The sequence below is a fragment of the Mirounga leonina genome, unplaced genomic scaffold (genome assembly GCF_011800145.1).
Source record: "Mirounga leonina isolate KUSES-001 unplaced genomic scaffold, KU_Mleo_1.0 Mir_114, whole genome shotgun sequence".
Classification (NCBI taxonomy): Eukaryota; Metazoa; Chordata; class Mammalia; order Carnivora; family Phocidae; genus Mirounga; species Mirounga leonina.
In genome coordinates, this window is record NW_023270265.1 from 22,148,889 (window position 1) to 22,175,859 (window position 26,971).

Genomic DNA, 26,971 nt, shown 5'->3' on the forward strand with positions numbered 1-26,971 from the left:
CCCATCGGCCATCATGACTGCCTCCCCACGTCACTACCCAGCCACCAGCACCATGAGATCACCCCAAATACTGGCAGCTGTTCCCAGAGCCTCAGATGTTCAAAGCATTATAACTAAGCTACACTGGTTACCCCATTAATCGTGTAAACTCCAAGGGACCAGTACTAAAATCCATCTGGATAGCCTCGGGTCATACAGTCAGCGAGGAGCAAGACTCTACCACAAAACACAAGGATGGGGGAAGCAAATGCTTGGGAGACAGCCCGTTAGCCACCAGAAAAAACCCCAAGGTGAAGAAGAAAGTAACATCACCAGTACAAAGAGAGGCACATGATTTTCCTTTAATTACCTTCAGATTTAGGACTAGGAGTAGATGCTGGAAACTGGTAGGTAGGAGTGTAAGGATTGTCCTCTGTAGCAGAGAAAAGCAGTGGATTTTAAACTACCCACCATGAAGTGAAGGAACTGACAAATCCCGCAACTGATTCTTTTGAACGATTACCTACTTTAGTGTTATTAATGCACACGGCATCACACTTAACACGAGATTAATGAATTAGAAAGGCCTTAGTTATTTTAATACAGCACATCATGCAAATGAGTGAAATAAAATTTTCACCAACCAAAAAGGACTATAAAAACAAAATCTAAAAGCCAAATCTTATTCCTAGAATGGAACTATAAGAATTAATTTAAGGCTAGGACAACAGATACACTGTCTAAGTTTATGGTACCTTCAGAATTTTGCTGGATTTCAGGAAGTTCAGGGAATTGGTACGTAGGGAAATAAGGGTTTTCTTCAGGAGTGTCTAGGCAGAGGAAGAAGTTTGGGAGAGAGAATAGAGGAAGATACAAATGGAGAGAATGAACGAATAGGGATCCACACACAGTTCAGGCTCCTTGAATTCTGGAACATACTAAGCTTCACTAGTGATATGAAAGAAACTCAGATTGCTTTTAAAAATCCAGTCCTTTTGCCTGAATTACTGAGACACATCTAAAAAGACAATATCATTTTTCCTCTTGGACAAAGAATGACATATACACAGGCTCTAGTAAGTGAGAAGGATTTAGCACAAAGCTTCAGGTTTCCAAATAAACCAGTGGATTCTCAATTTTTTACACATCTCTGTCTACCATTAGGGCAGCTGGTTTTGTTTAGAACCTGTAATTTGGGTTGAGTTCATCCCTCTAACAGGAGAGAAGGGATGTTGCCCGTGGCACAGAATAACAGACTGTTCACATATGCACCTGTGACTTGGCATTTGGGCTGCCAAAGCCAGGTCTCAAGGTGAGAGAGACACAGGGTGCTGGGGGAGATGGACATCAGCTTGAGGAAGTGACCAACAGAACTGACATCACCCAGTCAGAGACCCAGCCTTTGGCATCACCGCCATGACTGAGCTCATCCACCCAACCACAGTGGATTCACTCTTGGTTTAGAAACACTAAACGCTGAACATCTCAGTATTCTGAAAGAGTTTGAAGAGAGGCACAGCCAGGTTCATTGTGAACTCATTGTAGGAGCTCATTAACAGTGATGTTAGTTGGCATTTGCAGCTAATCAGAAAGACCAGTTATTTGCAGCTTAGGCCGACACCGACCAGATCGCTTTCTCTTTGCCTTCATGTGTCCTCTGTGCTAGGCGGCCAGACTGGATTTGGCCCCAGGGAACAACAGAATGCTCTGCCCATGGTAGGAGTGGTACCCTTCCCACGGTGCAGCAGCATCCCCATCAGCTGACTGGCAGCACAGGCGGATGGGAGCTGGTGGGGTCATGAGCTACCTGAGCACTGGCCTGGGGTTCTCCCACCATGCTGGATCACCTGCTGATAGCCCAGTGGCTCTGATTCAGAAGCACTTCTCTTCAAGCTTGAGCGGGCTTTGGTGTGTCAGCTCTTGACTGACTCTCAGGGCTACCTGCCAAATGCTGGCTCCCAGTTGGGGCAGATTATTTTTCATTTTAACACCACCTTACAGGTGCACCATGCACTCTACTTCCTAAGGCAGAATTTGCTCTCATTTGGACCCTGCAACACCCCTTGTAGGAAGGGAAGTGGGTTGAATGCAGAGAGGTATGTGACTAGCCCAAAGTCACATGAGTGCTTAGGGGACTAAATCCAGACAAGACCAGTTTTCTCCACTCCCAGTTCAGGGCTTTCTCAACTTGCTCTGCCTACAAGGCAGTCATGGGCTGACACGGGGGGCTGCACCTAAAGCTGGAAGCAGGTGGGAGTCAGAACTGCTCACATCCCGGGCAGGCAGATGCTGGAGCATAGGTGGAGTGCTGGGCTCAACCTGCTGCATCCCATAACATCTGAGAGGGAGGATTTGAGAGCTGACCTCAAATCCCACATGTGAGGCAGAGCACAAGCGTTCCCTCCATGCTGTGCTCTGCTCTGCAGGCGTATGGCTGGGCTCAGGCAGGCTGGTGCCCAATGACTTGAGCGTAGGGCCCAGTCTTCTGACATCCTAGCAAAGCAAGTTTAAGTCCTCACCACAATAGTCAACATATGAACACAGCATAGCTTCTACAAATGAAAATCAGTACCTCTGTTTAGTTTGTGGATCTGTTTAAACATGGTCTTGTACCAGTCTTTTGATCTCTCGGTGTTCTAGAGAAAAACAGTAAAATAAAATGGAAATGTCAGCACATTTCAGAACTTCTGTGATCATGAAATCATAATGGAAGGTGACAACATCTGAAGTCAAAACTCACTAACTCTATACATCTTGGTGATCCCACGTTTATTTTTTTTAAAGATTTTATTTATTTATTTGACAGAGAAAGAGAGTGACAGGCAGAGGGAGAAGTGGCTCCCCACTGAGCAGGGAGCCCGATGTCGGGCTCGATCCCAGGACGCTGGGATCATGAGCTCAGCCGAAGGCAGCTGCTTAACTGGCTGAGCCACCCAGGCGCCCTGGTGATACCACATTTAAATCTTCATTAAAAATGCAAAACTTCTGAGAAAGAACACCCAAACCAAGGGGCGCCTGGGGGGCTTAGTCGGTTAAGTGTCTGGCTCTTGATTTCGGCTCAGGTCATGATCTCAGGGTCGTGAGATCGAGCCCCGCGTCGGGCTCCACACTCAGCTTCTCCCCTTCTCCCTCTCTCTCTGCCCCTCCCACTGCTCAAATACACACACTCTCTCTCTCTAAAATAAAATAAATAAAATCTTAAAAATAAAATAGCCAGACCAAGGGATTCAGACCTGAATCTGCAGAGTAATATTTGGCCAAAAAGGATGCCGATTTTGAAAAAAGTAAACAAAGATCCACCTGAAATGTGTCCATTCATACAACTTTTAAAAATTTCATTTTTTAGAGAGACAACTAAGCAGAAGTAAAGCCTCCTAGAAACATATGAGGCAAAGAATAGTTGCATGCCCCCATCCATTTCAGGTTATTCTGTACAAGTGTAGTCACCTTGGAGAGGGCCAGAGAGTTCTCATCCTAACCACAAAGCTGGGCTGTTTTTGTTTTAAGAGCAAAATAAAACAAGGAAGGGTACAGATGGGTGGTTAGATAAGGCATATTCACTCCCACTTTACGGATGAGGAAAAAAGTCAAAACGATGCCCAAGGTCACAGAGCTGGTGAGAAGGTGAGTGGGAAGGCCGCCTCACACGATGGTTAGGGGTGTGGGTTTTCGGAGTCAGACTGTTCCATCACCCACAGGTTGTGCAATCCTGGGCAAGCACTGTAATCACTCTGAGTTACTGTTTCCTCATCTATAAAATGGGAATTCTATCTGTGTTCACCTTGTAGAGTGAATGATGGCTGACAGAGTGAATGACGAGACCGTGCAGTCCCTAAGCGGTGGTGGCAATGACTGTCCTTCACAGCTCCCTTTATACTTATTACTGTTCTTGTATACTTAGTATTACTTAGGACCAGACAACAGTTCTTCCAAGGCTCAGCCCATTGCTGTTTCTACTCCTCCTCCAAAGGGACACAAAAAAATCCATTCGTTACATGGAGACTGTAGAGAAACATACTGCAGCTAGTGTTCTGAGGGGTTCACGGAAAACAAGGGGATTCACCCTAATCCAGTTTCAAAAGCAGGCTTCCCTTGAATTCCACGGGGCCTGCAGGAGGCTGGCACGTCTGTGTGGAGGGGGAGAGCTGGGGAAGCCTGAATTCATTCTGTGGTTCCTTTAGAGCTTCTTGCTCACCCTGGCTGACGGGAGCCTCTCCCATCCAGAGGAACTTCTTCCTGAACCCATCAACAGGGACCCTGAGTCCCACACTCCCCAGGGCCCTGTAAGCCTAGACCTACAATTTCTGAGTGTACTCCAAGGGACAAAACAGGGAGATTGAGAAACACTGCCCACAACATTCTCTCTCCCCTTGAACGTGTACCAGCCCGAAGCTTCTCAGAGGTTCTGCTGCAGAGAACCCGCTCTGCCTATGTTCCACCCTGCTTTTCCCCCGTAGCCCCCTAAGCCCCAAACCCCTTTCCTCATGAGACTTATTAACACCTAACATGCTTTGGGGAAAGCTGCTGCACTCTGAGCGTCTCTGCAGCCCTCAGTGGGTTTGGAGAGTGGGCAGTGCCTCAGTCTTTGAGGCATTTCCTCATGAGGCCTTCGTCAGCCGCAAGTAGGGCCACATGCACTCGGGGGTATGCATGTCACCGGCGTAAGGGGAAGCCTAGGTAGGACTTATGGGTCCGTATTCGTACCCGGAGTGGGATGCCCACTTCATCCATGGAAACATCGCTCAGGTCCTGAGCGCTCCTAGCCACCCGCCTACTGTCATCCTTCGCCTTTCTCTCAGTAGCCCCTCCAGGCGAGGTGGGTTTCTCCTGGGTTGGTGCCAAGTCCTGCTCTCCCACTCTTCTTTCTGAGACAGGATCTGGAAGCGAGAAAGAGTCATTAGCTAAACCAGCTCTTCCAGTAGCTCCAGAGCAAAAATCTCCCCAACAATCCAGCTGGGGAGGTGTGTTTGCTAATTCCCAATACGAATGAGTTTCATTTAGAGTATGGGTTGGCAAACTACGGCCTGGCCACCTGTTTTTGTAAAGTTTTATTGGGACACAGCCACACCCATTCATTTGTGTACGATCTATGGATGCTTCCAAGTTACAGTGGCCGAGCAGAGCAGCTACAACAGAAACTATGGCTAGTGAAGACTGAAATATTTATCATCTAGTCCTTTCAATCACTACGTGCACATTAGAGTTGATTTGATTCAGGAATAGAGGTTCCAGAGAGCGAACAAACAGACCAGGTGTGGTCTACAGAGTATAAAATTACTTCCTATCCTCTGTTACTCCAAGCCACGTCACTTACCATGGGAAGGCATTACGGCTGTGCATGACATGTCCTGTGGCTATGGGGGTGAACCTCTCAGAGCACGGGCCTCCAAGGAGCTGATGGCCAGTGGGCAGAAAGGGCAAGAGAGCCAGCGATGAGAACGTAGGATGACCAGGGCGGACAGAGTCCGCATCCAACTTAGCGGAGGAACTTAGGTTCAGGGCTGACGTCTCAGAGGGAGTCACCCAAACAGGAAGTGAGGGGTGCCCCCGGCAGAGGGAACAGCATCAGCAAATGCAAGGAACCTGTGAACTACTCTGAGCTACATGGGTGCCAGGCACTGTGCTCAGTTCCTCATATACGTTATCTCAGTTCATCCAATAATGCTCTGAGGAAGAAACTATTATCTGTCCATTTTTTAAAAAAAACTATGAAGGGCACCAAGGCACAGAGAAGTTAAAGTGCCTTGCCTGAGGTCACACAGCTGCCACGTGGCCAAGCTAGGATTTGGACTAGGGACACCTGACTCCAGTGGTTCTCTCTGAACCATACCCTGTCATACCTCCCTCCAAGATGGTACCAAGGCTTCGAGCCTGGCCTGATCCAAACAGAAGTAAATAAAGGGACTGGGGTGGGGAAGGCAGGGAGAGATGGCTGCTTCCATTCAGATATGGTAACTTTGACAGTGAGACATCCAAGCAGAAACGCCCTCAAAGAAATAGGGGAGCAGAGCCCCGGTGAGGCCATCAGCATAGACGTCATGGAAGAGGTCAGGGAGATGGAAGCGCTCATGGAGGAGTACGTGCGGGTAGAGTCAAGGGCTGACGTCATGCGCTGAGGGGTGTCGCAGCCGACAGGCTGAGGAGCAGAAGGGATCCCCCAAAGGACGTAGGAGTTATCGGAGGGGGAGGAAATGAACCCAAGAGGAACAGTGAGGCATCACTGAAGCCAGAGAAGACAGAATTCCAAGAAGTGGGTGATCCAACCCATGAAAGGAAGGAAGGAAGAAAAAGAAACCAAAGCAGAGAAAGAGGCATTCGATTAGGCAAAAGAAGAGTCACGGGATCACTGACGGAGGGAGCAAGTTTCCGAGGGCGGTGGGGGTGGGTGCCAGGCTGCAGAGAAAGGGACGATCACATGAGCAGGAAGTAGGGAAGGAACTGGGGTGGGGGTGGGGGGTCAGCACACAAGGACAGACTATGGCAGGTGGCAACAAGAGAGGTCAAGAGGCTAGGGGTCCAAAAGGTTTTGAGCCGGGGGAGTCTAAGTCCTAGCAGCGACGCCCTGGCGGTGAGACTGAAGGGGAGCGAGGGGGGCCTGGCACTCAGCCAGTGCTCAGGCAGGACCCTGTCACTGACCGAGGGAGAGCTTCTCATCTCTGGCAAAGGAAAGAGTGCAGACGGCTGGCTAGAGACTAAAATCCAGCGGAGGGCGCCTGGGTGGCTCAGCCGGTTAAGCGTCTGCCTTCGGCTCAGGTCATGATCCCGGAGTCCCAGGATCGAGTCCCACATCGGGCTCCCGGCTCAGCAGGGAGCCTGCTTCTCCCTCTGACCCTCCTCCCTCTCGTGCTCTCTCTCGCAAATAATAAATAAATAAATAAATGAAATAAAATAAAATCCAGCGGAAAGGAGGGGCCTGAGGGCACACGTGAGGTTGTGCCCGAGTCTGAGATGTCCCCGTGTGGAGGAGGGGCTGGGGAAGAGGGGACACGCTGCGTCAGCACGCTCACGTGCTACATCCTGCACAGCCTGCCCACCTGGTGGGGCGACCCGGCCGGGATTTCAAACTGACTGCTGAAACACGGACTCGTTCTGTGACTGCAGAATGGTTTCTAAACCTTCTGTGCGAGCCCCGGGGGCTCGGTGTGTGCTTCAGACGACCCGATCCCTGGCATCACAGCCATGAGCTTTCAAGGATGGTAAGATCAGACTGGACTCACGGGATGAGTTCTCACGCTCCCAGGCAATTCCAACAGGAGGCCAAGGATTTGGCAGGAAGCCTGGAAGTGCAGGGCAATTTCAAGTTACCCAAGTCTACCCTTAATATGGCTCTGCTGAGCATTTTCCTTGTGCCTGGAAAGGCCTTCCTAACTGTCACCAGGAAGCAGCAGGTGAGACTGATTTCAAGCCATCTCACCCGGTGCGTGGAGGTGCTCACACTCCTCACTCCAGTGTCCTCTCTTAAGAAGTAGCAGCAAATCACAGACTTGGCATTCTCAGGGTTCCCAGACCCAGACACATTTTTTTAATCGTTAGGGCAAGTGGTTCTAACAAGAATCACTTAACTGCAAAACGCAGGCTGACAGTCCCGTGATTTGTTCCAAAGCTGTCAGAGTTCTTTGGCTCTACAAAAATTAGCCCTGAATTATTTTATTTTAGAAGTCTGTGATCATGTGATTCACGACTAAGTAGATTTCAAAGCACAGAGAGATGAAATGCAGCCTCAAAGAAATTTTTTTTTTTTACATAGTGAAAACCTAACATGACACTTTCTCGTACCAGGCAGGTGACAGGACCACCCTGTTACATCCAGAGGACAATGGGGGTTGCTGCTATTTCTCATGAGGCAAATACTGATCCCTCAACAGGACATCCTGCAGCATTTCCTTCCAGTTTTACTGAGCTTTTAAAAGGAAGGTGCTGGAAAGGGCCACTCAGTGAGTGACAATGCTGACAACCTAGGACAGGGTGTCTGTGTTTGTGGGCAGCTTCCCTTTTCTTCACACCCAAAGCTCAGTGATTGAGGACCACAGCAATGCTGACATGTCCCTGAGGAAGATGTGCCGGACCCTCCGCCCCAGCCCAGACCTGCTTCCCTGCCCATCTCCCCAAGGGAACCATGAGCTGGAGGTGGCCAAACACCATGTGGGTCTCCATCCCGAATGAATCTCGTTGAACAAGAAGCCCCATAAAGGCTCAATAAAAACCTGTTAAGGACTGTGGGGTCGGGCTGAGGTGAGTGGCCCTTCAAGTGCCACCAGCCCAGGTATGCTGGGCAAAGCCTCACTGATGCTAGGGAGCAGACAGAGTCAACCCAGCCAGCCCTCTCTCCTTCAAGAGCTGCTGAACAAAATGGTGCTGCTTCTTTTTCAACAAAAACTAACATTTAGTGAGCACTTACTTTATGTCCCACTCTATCAAACACCAGTAGTGGCTCTATCCTAAAACTTAAGGAAGATGGACACATTAGGCTTATTTTGGAGCCAAGGAAGTGGCCTGAGCCTGCCAGCCTGGTGAAGAAGCCCTAACATCGCGTAGCGCTTTCCAGTGTGCGAAGCATACCGCACCCCCCCTTCTTGTTGCACATGAGCCTCATGCCTCTCCAAGGAAGGATGAGGACAATCATCCCCGTTTCCCACATGAGGAAACTATGCTGCAGGAAGGAAAAGTCACTTACTTGGGGATAAATGATGTCAATAAAAAGAAAGAGCCAGGACCAAACTGTGGGCCTCCTAACTTGTGTTTGGGCCCGTCTCATCCATTCCACTGCTCCTTCCCAAATCCCAAAGGCAGGACGGCATTCACAGGAGCTCCCTTCATTTCAGAGCCACCCTGGTCTCAGCAACCTGGGCTGGGGCCAGGGACTGAAGAGGGTTGGTGTGGCAGAGTCAGGAGGGGGCAGCGAAGGGCACCTCGTGCTCAACCATGGCATGTCCTGGTCCTGGGGCCAAGTCCCGATAAAGCAGAGTGGGTGTGAGAACCCGGTGATCTCCCCCCCGGGCTCTCCACGAATCCCAAGGGCAGCAGTAGCAGGAAGTAACACAGAAATCGTGAAGCAGCTGCTCAGAAAACGGAGAAAATGGGTGTATCCACCGATCAGGGATTCCTGCCCCAGATTCACACGTGTCTGTACATCCACCACGTGCCCGTCTGACAGGTGTGGTTTCTTTTAGAGATGAATCTACCGCCTTTATTAGATTCTTCAAATGAGTCCAGCACCACGAAACGGTTAGGAACCATCACACCACACCGTGGGCTGCTGGAGGGCGGTACAGTTCCCAGACACGGCCACAGAGCCTGGCCCAGGGCCGGACACAAAGTAGGCACTCAGTAAAATGAGGAACGGCTCAATGGCGGTGCCTGCTGACAATGGAAACTCCTGTCTACCGAGCACCTATGAGAGCCAACGCTCGGCGCTGGGCTGCTCGTACTCAGGACCTATGTGGCACTCCTGCGTTTCCCATTTGGCAGAGAAGAAAACTGACCTGTGGTTTCGGTCATTAGCAGCCTGCCTAAGCTGCACCCCTGGGGAGAAGTAGGACCAGGACTCAAAGCAGAATGGCGACAGAAAGCCCTAAGGACATGGTGAAACCTTCCCATTCCTGGGCTTGCTCACAGTTCTGCCTACGTGGGGCTATGCTTCATCAGGGACGGAGCCCTGCCACCTGATTATCCAGCGGATCCATGCCCCACCACTGCCAGGTCTTGATGAGACTTGCTCCTCAAGTGTGGTCAGTACACAGGCGGCATCAGCATCCCTGGGGACCCGGTTAGACATGCAAGTTCTCACCCATACGCATTAAATCCGAATCTCTGGAGCTGTGGCCTGCGAATCCGGGTTTTGGACCAGGTCTCCAGGAGACTCGGCTGGCTGCTCTCACCCCCTTCCAGGCACTGCTGGTCTGGAGGCTCTCACCCAGGTCCATCACATGCCACTGATTGGCATCCAGGCTTGCCACCCGACAAGAAAAGAACCTGCCCACATTTCCTAACCCTGACTTATCACATCCCAGGAGAAGGATTAGAGGCAACAGAAAGGGGACTTCTTCAGCAAGGCCTGCCACAAACGCTCCACCTAAGGCATAACTCTTTGTTCTTTTTATTCAGAGGACCCTGTTCTTACCCATCAAGGCACTGATCACAGCTGCCCAGGGCCCGTGTACAAGTTGGGGTCACTGGTGTGGGGTGCCTCGTCCGCCCCACAGGCTGCAGGGAGGAGGCAGGATGGTGCCTGCTCTCACCATCCTTACGGCCCAAGAACAGAGTCCCCAGCACATCAGAGGAAATCATCAGACTGTGCTGCTCATACATCAAAGGTGTTGGCGTGTTAAGAAATATTTGGCACCTACCTGAAAGGCTACTGAGTCGTTTTTGCTGTTCTGTGATAAAAGAAAAGATACACATCGTGAGATTCACACAGACACGGTAAGACCAGGAAGTCCTGCCAGAACTCGTGAGCGTCCCCAAACTGGCGTCCTGACTGTCCCCTGGGCTGAGATGCCAGACCGTGGCGTGGCCACCACACCCAGCCCGATGCTGGGGCATTACTTCCGTTGTCAGGTGTGGTGTCTCCAAGCCCCCACTCCTACGTCTGCACCAAGATTCAGGGAACGGTCACTGTGTTCTGGTTGTTTCCGTCTGGTTTCAAGGTGATCGGATCATGGAAGGAGATCCTCCCAACTCCCCTGGTTTCAAGGGACCAGGACGTTATCACGACCCCAGTCTCAGTAACGTTCTGAAGGAAACAGAACCGTGATCGTAACCACGGCAGCTACCCCCTCCCGAGAGCTCGGTCAAACACCAGACATTGTTTTAAGAGCTTTCGTATGTTAACACTTTAAATCTTTGCAACAACCCTAGCAGGTAGGGCAGGTGGGTTGAGACACCCCAGAGAAGCGGCACATACTACCCATGAACTGAACATCAGAGGAGGGCCTAGAACCTGGATCCCCAACTCCTAGTGTGGGCTGCCTTCCAACCCTGATCGTCAGGCCACCACTGTTCCCCAACACAGATGGCCTCTCGCTGCCTCACCCTCCTGGGCTCTCGTGGAGGGGAGCCCAAGATCTCCTTCTGAGAGTTCTGTGTGTACGTGCTTCAGGGTAAGCACAAAAATGACCTTTACCTTCCACGGCTGCTAAATATAAAGCAGCCGCATAGACAAAAATAGAGCACCGGCCAGCCCCTGGGTGCTGTCATCATCCCGCTTGGCTGCGGCCCTACCCTCCCTCCAGAATCCATGTGGGCAAGAAGGAAACAGAGCAGTGGGGGTGCTCACAGCCAGTGGAACAGCCTGCCCACTTCTGGATGCGGACGAAGTTCACACCAGAGGGACAACAGGAGCCCAGCTGAGCTCTAGGCTCAGCTCCGCCAGCAACTTGCTAGGGGATATGGACCAATCGCATAAACTCTGCCCTTAGTTTCCTCATCTGTCCAATCAAAGTGCCCACCAGACCGAGGGTTCCCAAACTCCAGTCTGCCAACCGGAGGCAAGGGCTTCCTCATCAGGCAGGCAACAGCAAACTTATTCAACTTAAAAGGCTATGTTGTTCCTCCTTCTGGGATCTGAAATGGCCTTTCACAGAATGACATGTGATATGGATAAGAGCAGTTGTTTTTCAGGGGTGTTATTTACTATAGTTGAAAATGAGCAACCCTAAGGATAGTCCCCAGGCTGCTTCCTGTGACCATGAGTCCCAGAGTCTGGGAGCCACGGAGCTCTTAGTCTCCAGTGTGGTCTATGGACCGGAAGCACTGATGTGTCCTGCAAGTTGCTGAAAAAAAAAAAAAATGCAGAATCTCAGCCCTGCCTCAGAGCTCCTGAATCCAAATCTGCAAGTATGTACTCCCAAGACCGTGCACACTGAAGACTGAGAAGCTCTGAGCTAGGGGGCCCAGGCACCTCTTCAGTCCTGAGTTTTCTAGTTCCAACCCTCCTTCCAGACTGATCATAAGTGGGCTGCCCTCAGACATGCAGTCTAAATGTTGAGGAGGGGGGCGAGGAGCTGTGTGGTGCGTGCCAGGGCAGACGTACGAGGGAAGCCCCCTCGTGTGTCTACAGTTGGGGGCCTGGCTTGCAGGGAGACGGTTACTGTCACACTGTGCCCTGGGGCCATCTAGGCAAGAAAAAAAAGGGAACCTTTTTTAGGATGACTAAATTAGAATTCCAGAAGTAGAGTAAAGTTATCATTCCCTCAGGAGATTTTGCAATAGTTAAGAAATTGTTTCTACGGGTACTTTCTATGAGTACTGCTGCCAGGCTGGGTAAATTCCAAAGCGAGGCCAAAAACACATGACCTAAAGCCCATTGACACTTAGTGATCCAAAGCTAGGTGGCTAGGCGCCTCCATTTTCCTCCACTCGTCCTGCTCCGCCTCCTTAGGGAACATATGGTTTACTCTTTAGGAGAAGCTACTTTTAATTCCAAAAAACGAATGTACTTGTATCCTTTACTGAAGGATGTGTGATTCTGGCAGCACGATTCTGATCTTTAAACCCAAAGGGCAGAACTGCACAAAAGAGAAAGGCAAGAACCGAAAGCATTTGGGCAAGTAAGAGGAATCCATTTGCCCAGAGAAGAAACAAAAAAGAACTACAGGCATTTCTGTGCCCAAAGATGTCTCACTGGGTGTCATCAGAGGAACTTGGTGGAAGCAGCTGACATTACACTTGGCATTTCCCAAAAACCAAGTTGCCTTGGGAATAAATCCCATTTTTAGAGAAACTGCCTTTCCTTCTGGGAACTAACTTGCTTCTGTTTGGATTTTTTTTTTTTTTTTTTTTAAAGATGAGTCACAAAGAAGTTCATAGAGAACCAAAATTTCACTTTGTCCTGCATTGTGGACACTGTCTGGGCAGAGAAAGCTATTGCCAGTAAGGGGTATGGCCCTTACTGAGAATGGGGTCTTATATAGTTTAGGGTTAGGGTTGGGACCCTTGTCATCTTTGGAAGAACACAGATTCATGGAGGACGGTTAATATGGAGGCCATACATAATGAAAAAAAAATAAAATTACTCAAATAACTATTTAAGATTCAAGTGGGAAGATTTTTAAGTGAGAGGAAATGTTTCATTCATCTGTTTTACAAGTTAGAAGCAGGAAACAAAAAACTCCATTTAATATGGAAAACAATTAAAAATAGATTCCAGTTCCATTCTCATCCAAGTTAATGTGTGTGGGGGGTGGGGGGGCTGGGGGAACTATGCAGTAGGCGAGCAGCGAGTCAAGAAAAGGAGAGGTTTGGTGCCCAGCTTTTTTTGAAACTCAGACTAAAAAGCCCTTTCTGCTCTAGGAAACAGCTTGACAACTTTACACTTCACACTGAAAAGGATTTTTATGAAGGGAAAGTTTCTCTCTCCATTGAATTCCAACTAGTAAAACTTGGGACTTAGAATCATCTCCTGAAATTTTAAAGCAGAAGGGTCAACAGATACAACTATTACCTCAAAGCGCTTCTGCTTTACCTAAGATGCCCCTTCAGAGAAGGGGAAGAACCAACTAGAAGCAGTAAGAGAAACAACAGAAAACAAACATGGAAACCCTCAGCAGAGCTGTATGGGGCCACGGAGCGTAAGGGACAAACAGCCACGTGAGCCTCACGTCCCCAGAGGGTGCACACCAAATGACAGCCCAGTGTGATAACTGCTGGCAAGAGTCAAGGCCAGTGAGTCATCAAGAGAAAGTCCAGTGCCTGCTTTAGAGGCCACAAAAACACGTTTGATATTTTATAAAGGTTTCCACCCGTTATGCTTTCTTTTTTTTTTTATTTTGGTACTCAAAATTTTGCTTTTTAGAAAATTCATGATGTCAAAGAACCACATGACCGGGGGGCCTGGGTGGCTCAGTCGTTAGGCGTCTGCCTTCGGCTCAGGTCGGGATCCCAGGGTCCTGGGATCGAGCCCCACATCGGGCTCCCTGCTCCGCGGGGAGCCTGCTTCTCCCTCTCCCACTCCCGCTGCTTGTGTTCCCTCTCTCGCTTTGTCTGTCTCTGTCAAATAAATAAATAAAATCTTTAAAAAAAAAAAAAAAAAGAACCACATGACTTATTAAAAGAGGTATTATTGTATGTAGATTTTCCAGGCAAAGCTCTGATCTGAATGCTCATGATGAGGAGTTAAGAGGCACAGACTTTCTCCCTTCCGTCTTTTCTTTCTTTTTGGTGCTCCCATCTGAAGACAACTGCGACTGCCCCAGGCGCGCAACACATGCTACACCAGCTTACTTACGCAGATATCCGACATCATTCCGACTCAGGGGCCTGTCTCCCTGCTGTGGGTCATGGAAGTAAACGGGGGGCAGACGGCCTTGGGGAAGGATGGGGTTTGTGAAAATTTCTGCGGAATGGCAGAATTCTTGCCCCCGGAAGTCACAGAACAGCTCTGTTAATGCCAGTGAGCTGGGGGCGCTCCCCGAAGGTCCCTTACCTCGATTGTGTTGCAAGAGTACAATGGTAGGATTGACAATTGTCGTAGAGGGGTAGGCAGATGATGGCTTGCTAACTGGTGCGGAGATTTGGGGATCGGTTCCAAGGTGGGATGAAGAAACTTCATTTAGTAGAGGACCTGAATCCTGAAAAGTGAACACACATTGTAACCAACTGTAAGTACATGAAATCTAATGTTAATGCTTTTTAAAAAGAAGAAATTTACAGTTTTACAAGGACCTTAATTATAAAAAGAAATGTAATCAATGAGACATCACTAATTCCAGTTAGAAGTTTAATCTGGAAGGTTTAGTCTCTTTGTTGGTGTTAGTAAGGGTAGAGAGGGAAGGTGAGTGTTACTGGAAGTCTCAGCAATATCATTATTTTCACCTGGTAATAACTGTGGATCAATCCGGTTACTGAAAAAGGAAATTCAAAACAAAGCAGAACAACATGCAAGACTCATGCAATTCCAAATGTGATCCGAGAACGAGAGCTGGTTTAAGGGAAAAATCAGGAAAGTTTAGTACGCTTGTCTAAAGAGACATGAGACAATGTGAGGACAAGAAGCCATCGATGTAAGAGTAGGGAAAAATTAAGTATTGGTCCTCCTGGAAAGCCACCCTTGTTATTTGCATCACTCAACAAACTTACTAGCACTTGCTTCTGAGATTTGGATGTTATCCGGTTCTACCCTGACATTTTTTTTTTTCACTCTAGTACTGAGTGACAAAGATCTCTGAAGTGGTAAAGACTTATAAAAATCCTGACTTCAAAAACCTGAGGTTTCAGCTATAAAATCCAACAGAATCATTACTATTAAAATTATAATTTGCACGATGGGAATGATGGCAGTCTTTTTTAAACACAGGAAAATAAGACCTCAATATGCAGTAAGGATACCTACACAGTTTCTTCTATCACACCTGTTTACAAAATTTCTATTTTGGAATTTACAGACCTCCAGCTGGAATGTCATTCTTAAGGAGTTTGAAAGGCAAGACTTTGATCATTACTCTCCAGATGCAAGTATGGCTCAAAGCAATTAGTATGCTCCAGAGATCAGCTTCTAAGCACCTGTAGGACAAAAGCCATGCCTCCCTTCCTCTTTTTTGACCCCTGCACCTAGCACAACACCCTGCAGACAGCAGGTGCTCAGTAAATAAACACCACCTGAATGACTGGAGCCATCTCTTTGCAAAGAGACCAGGGACAGCTCCCGACACACAGTAGGGGCTTCAGTCTAATTCTGAAAAGTGCCCTAATGTTGCAGCTGCTAGTTATGAGCAACAGCTCAATTTAGTGAATAAAAGCTTTCCCGAGACTCAAGAGGCATAACATGATCTTGTTCAAAAGTGCTTCCTCTCCATTTTTTTAATTGTAAAGTAGAAAAAAATTACACTTGTCTTAATTTACTTCCTAAGTGATTTAATAAAGATAAATGATATATCCGTGAAAACTCTGCCATAATGCATCCAAGAAACACACACACACACACAAAATCAGGCATGTGACTCCTAAGGTATAAATGCTTATTGTGGTATCTGGATGGATCATGTGAACATGAAACATTCCACAAAATTTTATTCTGTGGCACAAGTCTTACTTCTGGAGCATCACAAAAATGGCTCTTGACTAAAGAACCTGGATCAATTCACATGAATTTTCTTTTCCCCTCTTATTCTCAAATAGCTACAGATGGAGCAAATCTCAACTTGTGGCTTGGCCACCATCCCCAGGGGCTCCTGCTCTTCTTGATAGTTCTCACTGAGTGGAGGATCCCAAGCAGTTCCCCTTTTCACCTTACTGTTACCTGGGACCAAACCAGAAGTTATCAGGCCAGCTGAGGACTCCCCCAGAAGTCTATACCAGGCTGATCAGTCAGGTTTGAGAAACTGAGGACACTGTCCTAACTAGCCTGTTCTGGATCACCTGTAACAAAACCCGATATGCAAATCTAGATCTATACAGATGATAAATTTTAGAATATACAACAAAACCACTCACGATTGTATACTAGGGCACTAAAAATTCTCGCTTTATATACTGCTCTAGAGAAATACTCTGTGCCAAAGGAAGAATATCTATACCACCCTCCAAAACAAGAACAGCTTCTCAATTCATCTACAAGCTGGGTTGGAGGGAGGGGAGTGCATTAGAAACAATCTAGCAATTTCCTCCAACGGGACTGAGTTGCAAAGGATATCCAAAGCCCTTGGGCCATGTTTGCCTGAGTCCTGACCTAACTGCATTGTGTTGCATCTAGAGATTTGCAAAGAGGACCCAGACCAGAATGAAGCCATCCCCAGCTCTGGTGTGCCTGGTATCTGGCTATAAGTTCTCCTACAAGCCAAAAAGAAGTTTCCCTGCCCTGCTTTTTGCATGACTGGCTTCAGTTTAATGAACCCTTAGAGCCAGTTTTGTAGGCACAAACCTTTACACAAAGGGGTGTTACTGAACATTTAGCTGCATCAGCCAATTACATGACCCACTGTATCTTGAAATGTGGTCCAAGGCCCCTCAGCATCAGAATCCCCAGGATGTGTGTTACCAGGTCAGAGCCCCAGGCCCCTCTGCAGATCCACTCAATCAGGACTCTGAAGTATAACCTGGAGTTGACAACTTAAATGAGCTTTTTTGCCTCTCAGATAATCAATCCCATGTACACTAAGCTTGAGAGCCCATATGGTACCTAAGAAAAACCCTGAGAGCAAGGCCTGTGCCTTGTTCATAACCGTACCTACAGAATGTAGCAGAATGCCTGGAATATGGTAGGAGCTCATTAATTGCTAATTAGCAAATAACTTATTTTTGAGCGACTCTGGCCCCCATTTGCGAGGGCAAGTCCTCGACAACGTAGCAAACAGTTACTGAGCGCTCTCTCCATCGGAAGTGCTATCCTAGGAACTTGAACATACTCGGTCCCCCTGCATCCCACAGGCCTATGGAGTAGATCCATGCATTCCCATTCTACAATTCACTCTGAGGTTCTCAGATCCTCTCGATTCCCAGGGCTCCTGAGGAGAAGAAAGACTGGGTGCCCTGATTTAGCTTTTCCTCTAAAGCACGTGGACTCTCCCATCTACAATGGGGACTCATCCCTCACGGGATGGGACCTGAGGTGTCAGGGCCCTTGACCTTCACACGACCCCTGGAGCAACATTTTGCCACAAAGGCCCCTGGGAGCCACTAGTCAGGGGCCCTAGCAATTCTCTGCCTTTGGAGAAAACAGTCCTAACATCTGTGCAGGGCTTTTAGATCCATTTGCTCAATTACACTCAACTCCCTCATTTTTTTTTTTTTTTAAAACTACGCTCTGCCATCAGTGTACATAAAAGAGTTTACTTGCTAACTCAACAAAAGAGGGAATCTCTTCCTCCCCTGGAGGCTCACTGCTCCCTGGTGGAGAGCATGCCGTTGGCTTTCCCACACGGCTCTTCAGCTTTCCTCGGCTCTCAACGCCGCATCTGCTTGGCCTCTCAAGAGCATCACGAGCCAAAGGAAAGGCCACGGAGGTTCTCGGAGGGAAAACGGAGTTCTTTCAGCAAGATGTGCATTCCGAACAGGACAGACAGGAAGAGGGACGTGAGGGGCTCGTGAGCAGCTGCTGGAGACCACACACACCCACGCGCAGGAGGCATGCATTCGGGGGGAAGCAAACAGGGTCCGCTGACCACGCGAGCACAGTGGCAGCGGACACGTCCCTCACGACTTAGTGCTTCAGTGAGAAAGGGGTTTTTCACTGCCAGGAGCAGACATTCAGGAAAGCCGTGAGGAGGGGATTCCAGAAGCTTACGGTACTTGAAACAGCTCCCGTGAGGTCAGGCTCCGAGGCTCTGTGGGGGCCCTCCGGGACCGGAGGGGCCAGCGGAGGAGGTGGTGAGAAGGATGGTGGTGTCTGGCTAACGGGGGGGTGGGGGCCAGGAGCGCGGGCTGGCTGGCTGTGGTGGGACCGCCTCTGCAGACGAGGGGGAATGAAATCATCTAGAGTCGGGAAGGTCAGAGGTGAGCCGGCAGGGGCGGTCGCCGGGCCTGGGGGGCCAAGAGGCCCCAGAGATGCTGGAGGTCTGGCTGTGCCTTCTTGCCCTCTGTTGGTATTAACCAGGTAGAGAGGGACAACTATTATCTCAGGCTGGGCTGAACTGGAGAAAGTGGCATCCTGTAGGAAATAAGGGGGTCGTTACGTAAAGGGGCACGGCAGGGAAGAAGGAATTCCATATTTAAACAGTTGAGACTGGACATGCAGTGATGTTCTCTGGGAACTATTTAATCGGTGCCCATTCCTCAGAGTACATGAGACAGTCAGTGCTAGCCAGCTGGCCTCCTGACACTCCATGACACAGAGGGAACCCCATCCAAGTTGACTTTCCATCCATCTATTTTTGAATCCTTTTAACACTTTAGAGAGAGAGAAAGAGAACAGCAGAACAGGCAGACAGGCTGTGTTTAGCCCCCCAACTGCTTGCAGAGCCTGAAAGCTTGGGAGCAAATACAGTTTCTTTGGCCCCTTGTGATAAAATATCGACACCCCGTATCTCAGCCTATTAGTCTACGGATCCCACACTGCGGCATACTTACATACTACCAGGGAAGAGAGAGGGGGACAAAGAGGGCTGTACCAAGGTGTTTAGAGAGCAGAATTCGGGACTCAGGCTGCGGCAATGTTGACAAGGAGAGGGAGGAGAGGCTGCTCAGCAAACAAGTGAGCTGCCTCCACGAGTTTGGAGAGCGATGGTGTAGAAGACACATAAACATTCCTCATTCCTTGCCTTGGCTGGATAACACGGCTGCAAAAGGTAAGGTTCTTTTCTCTTCCGGTTTTCGGGAGCAGAGGAAAGCTGGGGGCCTAACACAGGTGGTCTCGCCGCGTCTGGGAACGGAGGCCGAGCGCACAGGGAAGGGCTCGCACCCCGGTTAGCGGCAGCTTTACGGATGTCAAAGAAGAGCTGGGGAGGGTCAGGAGGAGCAGAGGGTGGTGTCCCTGTGCCGGCTGTGAGGGACACAATGCTGGGTGCGCGAGCGCCTGCAGCTTCCCAGGGAGTGCCCGTGGCTGGGTCATGCGCGACGCGAGAGGCGTCTCCCACTGCCCCCCGGCAGATGTTATTGGATAAACAAGGGACGTATAAGCTGCTGACCTTTTTATTCCCATCTGCCTCATGACGTGGGTTAGAGCTCACATTCTCACTGTAACCTGTCCTGGTGGCCACATGGTGCTGCTGGGGCTGGGAGGAAGCACCGGGAAACACGGAACCTGGAAGCGAGGGCCCCGGGCGCGGCACACCTTTGGGGACGAGCTGGGGTCGTGAGGGCCTCTGCTGGTTGGGGGTGCTGGGGGGCACGTAAGGCTTTGGTGAGCTCAGGTAGAGGGAGTCCTTGGAGGTACTGTGGATGGTGGGATGCTGCCATGCAAAGCGGTCTTTAGGGAGAGGAGGCCGAGGGGGAGAGAGAACCTTTAGCATTATTTTCAAGAGACAGCATGAAAATGGGGAAAAAAGAAAGAGGAGGGAAATGGAAAGAAGGACCACCATTAGAAATAACACCATAACATGATCTGAAGAAAAACAATTCTTGACATATTTTTAAGCAAACCCTGAGCTTAGCACTCCTCTAGGTCCCGACACTTCTCCTCCGGGTGAAGCCAAGGGCTGAATCATACTCACCTGGAGTGGCAGGCCTGACTCACATCTCAGCCCAGGAGAGGTCGTGGGCTAAGTCAGTTTGACAGCGATTCTTGGCTGACCTGCACCCTTTGTTAGCCCTCCTGACTGACGGGTGCCCAAGGACTCAAGGCTGGGGCAAGAGGCCCCAGAGCCCCCTCAGTTTTCTCACTTTTTCCTCAAAGATTTCTCTCGCCATGCCCTTCATGCTAAAAGTTTAAGTTCACTGAAACGCTTGAATGTCTTTCATTCTCTTCCCTTAGGAAATAGAGAATTGGAAGAATCATCCTTATTTGTGTTCACAGGAGACAGATGTCTTAATTGAATCACTGAGATTTAGCACTCAATTCCATAAGCATAACAAATTAAAGCTTACCAAGAAGAGAATGCTAAGGATTTAGAATCCACCTGTGCTCTTTTCTCAGAGGAAGCAATTTGATGGAACTAATTATTAGGAGGAAGACAGGCATGAGATTAAAAGCACGTAGTCTCCCGTTCCGATGCACAGAGAACAAAGGGACCAGGCCACGAAGCACTTGATTTGCCTACCGAATTGGACTGTGCCTGGTTCATCCAATTCCAGCCCCTTCCTCAGACAATCCCACAGTGGGGTGACCAGCCTCACACTCCTGGCTTAAGTAAGCCCAAAGCTCTGGTTCCAGGCTGAGAGTTAGGAAGCTGTAGGTCGCATCTCATTCCCTCCACACAGCTCCCAGCTCCTCCGTGGGTCTCAGTGGGGCAGAGGAAACGGGGTAAATCTCCAGAATGATCCTCATTTCAATGAGAACCATCTGTCAATCATGGCTCAACTAGAAATTAGACCAGAAAATGAGAAGTTTCTTTTCCTAGTGTTATGGATTAAATGTGCATGTCCCCCCAAAGTTCATATACTGAACCCCTGGCCCCAAGTGATGGTGTCTGGAGGTGGAGCCTGTAGGAGATAATTAGGGTGAGATGGGGTTATGAAGGTGGGGCCCCCTTGATGGGGCCTTAGTGTCCTTAGAAGAAGAGAGACCAGAGCTCACTCCACCAGGTGAGGACACAGTGAGAAGGTGGTTGTCTACATGCCTGGAAGAGCACCCTAACTAGGAACCAAATCAACTAGCACCTTGACTTTGGACTTCCCAGCCTCCAGAACTGGAGAAATAAATGTCTGTTGTTTAAGACACCTGCTTGTGGTATTTTGTTATAGCAGCCTAAGCTAAGACAACTAGATTTTCCTCACTGCTTCTATCTTTAAAGATAGCCCAGTACTGGGGCGCCTGGGTGGCTCAGTTGTTAAGCGTCTGCCTTCGGCTCAGGTCATGATCCCAGGGATCATGGAGCCCCGCATCGGGCTCCCTGCTCCGCGGGAAGCCTGCTTCTCCTGCTCCCACTCCCCCTGCTTGTGTTCCCTCTCTCGCTGTGTCTCTCTCTGTCAAATAAATAAATAAAATCTTTAAAAAAAAAAAAAAGATAGCCCAGTACTAGAGGAAAACCAGAATGTCCTCTAAACGGCACAGGTCACGTGTATTACGAGTTTGGTCACTACCTGGTAAATGGGTTATAACCAAAAACTGGGAGAGTGCAAGGGTGTGGGTCTGTTTGGGGGTTTTTATTTTATTTTTTGTGGACTGCAGGTAGAAAGGGGAAGGGTGAATAGGTGAGAAATCAAGTTTTTTGAGTGTGGATGAGAATATCAGCCCCAGAAACAGTAAGCAACCTATCCCATAACAAACTCAGTTTTCAAGCTACAAATAACCCAGATCGAGAAGAAGTGATCTGGATACCCTAGGTTAACTCGATGCCTATCCTTCCCACAGGGTGTCCATGACAGTGCCAGCAGAATGAGGCCATGTGCACCAGCCAAAAACACAAACCGAACGGCCTCTCTTCAGTAGTTAGCAGGAGGAAAACCCTCCAGCTGGGACTTACTTGGTTTCCGTGAACTTACACTGGAGGTTGGGGCATGTCTCAGACTGAACAATGCTCTCTAGAAACAAAACACTCGAACTAGCACGCAGCAAAGGGGCTACAGGCTAGGCTGAGTGAGAGTTGTCAGGGAGGTAAGCAGAAGACAATTCTGAATTTGGCTCAGATTTATTTACTTTTACTTTGAGCTCGAGTGTCCCACGTGTGATTCCTTCTTGTCCAAAGATAGAAATCTGTTTCAATGAGTTTTTAACTTAATTTGGTTATGGCCATAAAAGGTGCCAGGGTTGCATTACATCAGGCACAAGCCTTCCCGGGGCTTTGACCCTGTAGAGAGGACGCTTCCCTAGAGTGTTGACAATGCACTCAGAGCCAAAGGCCTTCCTGTCCTAAAGAAGGAGGGGGATAGGCACCGTCACTTTATAAGGAATTACTTTCTGATTTATTGTAAACATTGTAGGAACTAAATAGGCCGTTTCCATTCCTGCCTAGCTGGCTACTAATGAAATCCCATTTATCTTTGTAGAAGGTGGGGACAGGGAAGAAATGGGGCTGCTTGAAGAATCGGATATGTTCCTAGTTGATATAGTTCCAGAAACTACCAATCTCTGCCTCCACTGGTGACCACACGATGATGCTGAGAGAGAGAAGGAAGCCCTGGTACCCCGTTCCTGGAGGGGAGGAGAGAGGGACAGCAGGTCCAGGCTAGCAGGAGGGAAGGCAGCAAATGGAAGCACCAGGAGACAGGACTGCCCTCTGGCCCCTGGGTCTCCTGGACCCCAATTCATTCCTTATAAGGAGATGCGAGGCCTGTGGGATCTAAGAACTGTCTTCATCTGAAGCCGAGCCAAGGCAGTCACCAGCCCAGCCCACCTGCTTCTGTCTGAGCCAGTGTATACTTACAGCTCTGGCAATGGCTTTAGGGACAAGAAGCCATTTTTGCATTCAGAAAACAAATCCAAGAAATAATGTATGACCTAAAGTTCTTGAAAGTTGAGTGGCCAATTTTACACTGAATATACAGAATAAAACCTCTGTATCACCAATCTGCCAGGTTCCCTTGAAGACACCCCAGTAAAAAAAAAAAATTCTTGGATAGTGACAGACAAAAAAATACACGGTTTGTAGGGGCGCCTGGGTGGCTCAATCGGTTGAGCATCCAACTCTTGATTTCAGCTCAGGTTGTGATCTCAGGGTCATGAGATCGAACCCCACATCTGGCTCCGCACTCAGTGGGGAGTCTGCTTGATGATTCTCTCCCTCTGCCCACCACCCCCCACTCTCTCTCTCTCTCTAAAATAAATCTAAAAAAGAAAATACACTATTTATAGGCAATACTACAGGATGTTCACCCTATGATAAGGCTCACCCTTATAAACCCCTTGAACGCAATGTTTAACATCATGATCTGAACACAATGAATGCTCAATGAAGCTGTAGTAAATAAATTATTTAAGAGGAATTTTTATATATTCACATGCTTTTAAAATGATCTCTTTAGAAGAGCTGTCTAAGAAGCTAAAAGGAACCTTTGGGCTAAGGCACTGATAGGGGAGGAGGATGTCCTTCCAAATTTGCCTTGGATTAATTAGCACCATTTCCTAACCCGGACAGGTGCCAATGGTATCCAATTCCTGCGACCGCAGAGACAGGAGCCTGGCGGCAGCAACTGACACACCAATAAAGGTCTGGGAAGCGGAACGGCGATGGCAAGTCATTTACTCCACGGCTGGGGCCCATGAGGGCCTCAGGAGGCCGGGCACACTTGTGGCTGGGCCTAGGGGAGACAAGCACGGCAGGGGCGGGAGGGCTTAGCGGGGCTGTGCAGAGACACCTCGAAGCCCAGAAAGACAGGGTCTGCAGGGAGGAAGGAAGACGTCATCTCTGACTCGGGTGCATTTCAGAGGCGGGTGCAATTCTATGCCCTCAGGAGCAGGAGCAAGGGGATCACTGGAGAAGTGGGGTGGGAACCAGGGTGGCGTTCGGAATCCCCAGGCCCCTGTGAGGTCTTGGAGTACCTTCGCAGAAGACAGGCCCAGGGCAGTGGACCACACAAGGAACACGGTCCCGCCACATTTTTTTGAGCAGCACGGCTTGCTTTAAAAGAAAGTACTGCTCCGTTCCATGGATGTTACTCCTATGTAAAAAAAACCCACTCTTCATGTATCTCCTGAGTTAAAACAGGGGCTATTCTTTCATCAAAATGGCAGAGTAGCCACAGGGAGAGGAAGGAAGAACGATCAGGAAAACAACTTAGGGGAAAGACTTGAGCAAAATTATCCCTCCTCCAAGCTGTCCAACCTCAGGGCTTGCTGTGGGCTGCTGGATTCGGGGCCGGCCACAGCTACCTGAGCGTCATCTGTAAGGCTAGAGTTGCTGGAACTCTTACAGCAAATTAACGGAATAAACACGAGAGTGTACTCTTGACTACCCTATTCCAGAGTATTTAACACAACAGGCTCACACCTCCCCCCTCCACCGCTTACTCAGGGCTAAACAGAGTCCCTCCTCCAGAACATTTCCACATGTGTTTCAGACCTAGAAAAGACTGGGCTTAAATTTCCTATTCCCTGGTATGGGCCATCCTCATCCATGCCTCTGCGACCCTTGATCCCCAACTTTTCACTCACTCTGGTCCTCGCAGAGCTTTTCCCGAGTTGGCCAAAAGCGCGACTCAGAACCTAGTCCATTATCCAGCCAGGCAAGCAGGAGGTCACAAGTGTAGACTCAGAAGAGGTGCCGCTCACCAGTCCCCACCCCACCCCCGGCACACGCCTACCTGGGGCTTGTCGGCAGGAAGGTTGGGATGCACGCTTCTGTAGCCCTTGGCAGCAAGTGAGGAGGGCTGGGCGTTTCCATTGGCATCAGCACTGGAAGAAATCCTCCACTCATCTGAGAGATGGGGGAAAAAAAAGAAAGCAAGCCCTCACTCAGAGGGAACACTCCCTGGTTCCCCTCTAACTGAAGTCCCTGGTGGAAGGCGGGGGCAGAAAGAATGTAAGAGCAGTCCTACCTGCTGAGGGAGTCTCTGAGTCCAGAACTATGTGCGGTGCAGAAAGGATGAAAACAAGAAGAAAAAGGGACAAACAGAAATGGTTACACTTGGAGGAAATAAGCATGTACCACAGAGAAAGAGGAAAATCCAGCACCCCGTTGCCGGACACAAAATGCCCTCAGTCATGATGGCCTAATTACCATAGGAACCCACTCTAAACCACGATGTGCTCACAGGCACTGACCTTTGAAAACACAAGGCTCACATTCACAGTAATGAAGAAACAATTGTTCCTTGACATTCTTATTTTACGGACAAAAAGGCAACAGAACTCTCCCCTGCCGGGTCCCCAGTGACTCCCATTCCCCTTCTCCAACCCTGATGTGGGCTGGGAATGACCTCTCCTCATTAGCAGGCTGGGCTAATGAACAGACACGGGAGAGGGAGAAGTAGATAAGCACTTTTTCTGTGGCGACGGGCGACTGGCGCTGGGCTAGGGGAGAGCATGATTTAAGCCCAGAGGTATCTGCTGTGATAAGGACTTTTTTTTTTCTCCCTGCCTGCTTCTCTTCTTTCCATTTAAATGAGCCACATAAACAACTCAAAATTGAAATCACCCTGAGTTTTCATCACGCTACAAGGCACCCTCGTCTCCCTTTAGCTGGCTACCACCCTGCCCTCCCAGCCATGCCCAGCACATCTCAGAGGCCCTGAACCCCTCCTAACGTGAGCCCCCTAGCACCAAGAGGCAGCAGAGCACACGGGCTACCGGCTTGGCTGGGAAAGCAGTTGGACCTCAGCTCAAGTCGTGGATCCACCACTGATGGGCTCTGTGACCCTGAGCAAGTTCCAAGCCCATTTTCCCATCTGAAAAGTGGGGATAATGAAATGCCTGCTTCCCAAGTGTTGCTATAAGGATTAAATGACATAATGCATGAGAAATGCTTAGCACGGTGCCTGCCAGAGCTCAGTCAATGTTTGCTATTTATCATCTTCCGCATCATCTCGTCTCTCCGCTCTATCCTCCACCTAGCCCGGAGCTCAGCACACTTTCTGCAAAGGGCCAGACAGTACTTTAGGGCCGTATGGTAGCAGTCGCAACCATTCAACCCTGCTGTCCTATAGCACAAAAGCAGCCACAGATAATATGTAAATGAATGAGCGTGGTGACACTGAAATTTGAATTTCATGTAATTTTCGTATGCATCTAATACCATTTCTCTTGTGATTTTCCTTTTATCCATTTTTTCCTAAAAACCATTCTTAGTCCATGGGCTGTACAAAAAATAGACATGGGCCAGATTTGACCCACAGGCCGGTTTGCCAACTCCTGAACTAGCCAACCCCTTAACTTCCTTCTTCGTGCCCTACCTACTCTTACCTTACCGGAGATAGAGAGAGAGAGAGAGACTAACACAGCAGCTCTCACAGCCCCAACCCCATCTCCATGTGGATCCCTCCAGGACAAGAGTTGGGCTTTCCAGGTGGCAAGCTGAGATTTACCAATGTCACTGACCGCCAATCCAAGTGCCAGACACTGTTAGTCACTTCTGTACCTATTTCATATTTGATTTAGTCACACAACAGGTCTGCGGGGTAGGTGATCGCTCTACTTCATGGATGAGGAAACAGAGGCCAAGTGACTTGCCCAAAATCACACAGCCAGGAAACACAAAGTACTCAGCCTAAGTCTCCAGAATCCAGGGCAGCACTCTGCCCACCACCGTCAGCCACCTATGTTCCAGGGAGGTGGTGGGAGCCAAAAAGGAACAGAAGGCAAGGCAGAGGTAAAGGTTTCGGGTGATCTGCATCCAGGTACAGCAGTTTGGCTGCATCAGAATCAGCAGAGCGCCTATTAGAACGGACTGTCTGCCTCCCCCCCTGTTCCTGACTCAGTAGATAGGAGGTAAAGCCTGAACTGGACATGTCTAACATGTTTCCCAGGTGATGCTACGGTTGCCGGTCCACAGTCCACCTTTGAAAACCATGATAAAAGGAATACTCAAAG

At 49.1% G+C, this 26,971-nt stretch overlaps 1 protein-coding gene across 32 annotated transcripts in view; it reads right to left on the minus strand.

The window, feature by feature from the left end:
* Window positions 1-26,971, minus strand: part of SORBS1 (sorbin and SH3 domain containing 1) — a 227,050-nt gene that overhangs the window by 73,999 nt on the left and 126,080 nt on the right. For 7 of the 32 annotated variants that reach the window (XM_035025550.1, XM_035025621.1, XM_035025613.1 and 4 more), the window contains exons 7-16: window positions 24,982-25,008; window positions 24,748-24,860; window positions 19,170-19,850; window positions 18,197-18,559; window positions 14,402-14,546; window positions 10,326-10,355; window positions 4,684-4,856; window positions 2,552-2,615; window positions 735-809; window positions 350-412 (exon numbers count right to left, since the gene is read on the minus strand). In XM_035025550.1, coding sequence (XP_034881441.1) covers window positions 350-412; window positions 735-809; window positions 2,552-2,615; window positions 4,684-4,856; window positions 10,326-10,355; window positions 14,402-14,546; window positions 18,197-18,559; window positions 19,170-19,850; window positions 24,748-24,860; window positions 24,982-25,008 — 1,734 coding nt within the window. The remainder of the gene's footprint in view (window positions 1-349; window positions 413-734; window positions 810-2,551; window positions 2,616-4,683; window positions 4,857-10,325; window positions 10,356-14,401; window positions 14,547-18,196; window positions 18,560-19,169; window positions 19,851-24,747; window positions 24,861-24,981; window positions 25,009-26,971) is intronic. The other 25 variants (XM_035025675.1, XM_035025743.1, XM_035025790.1 and 22 more) reach the window with 12 other exon arrangements.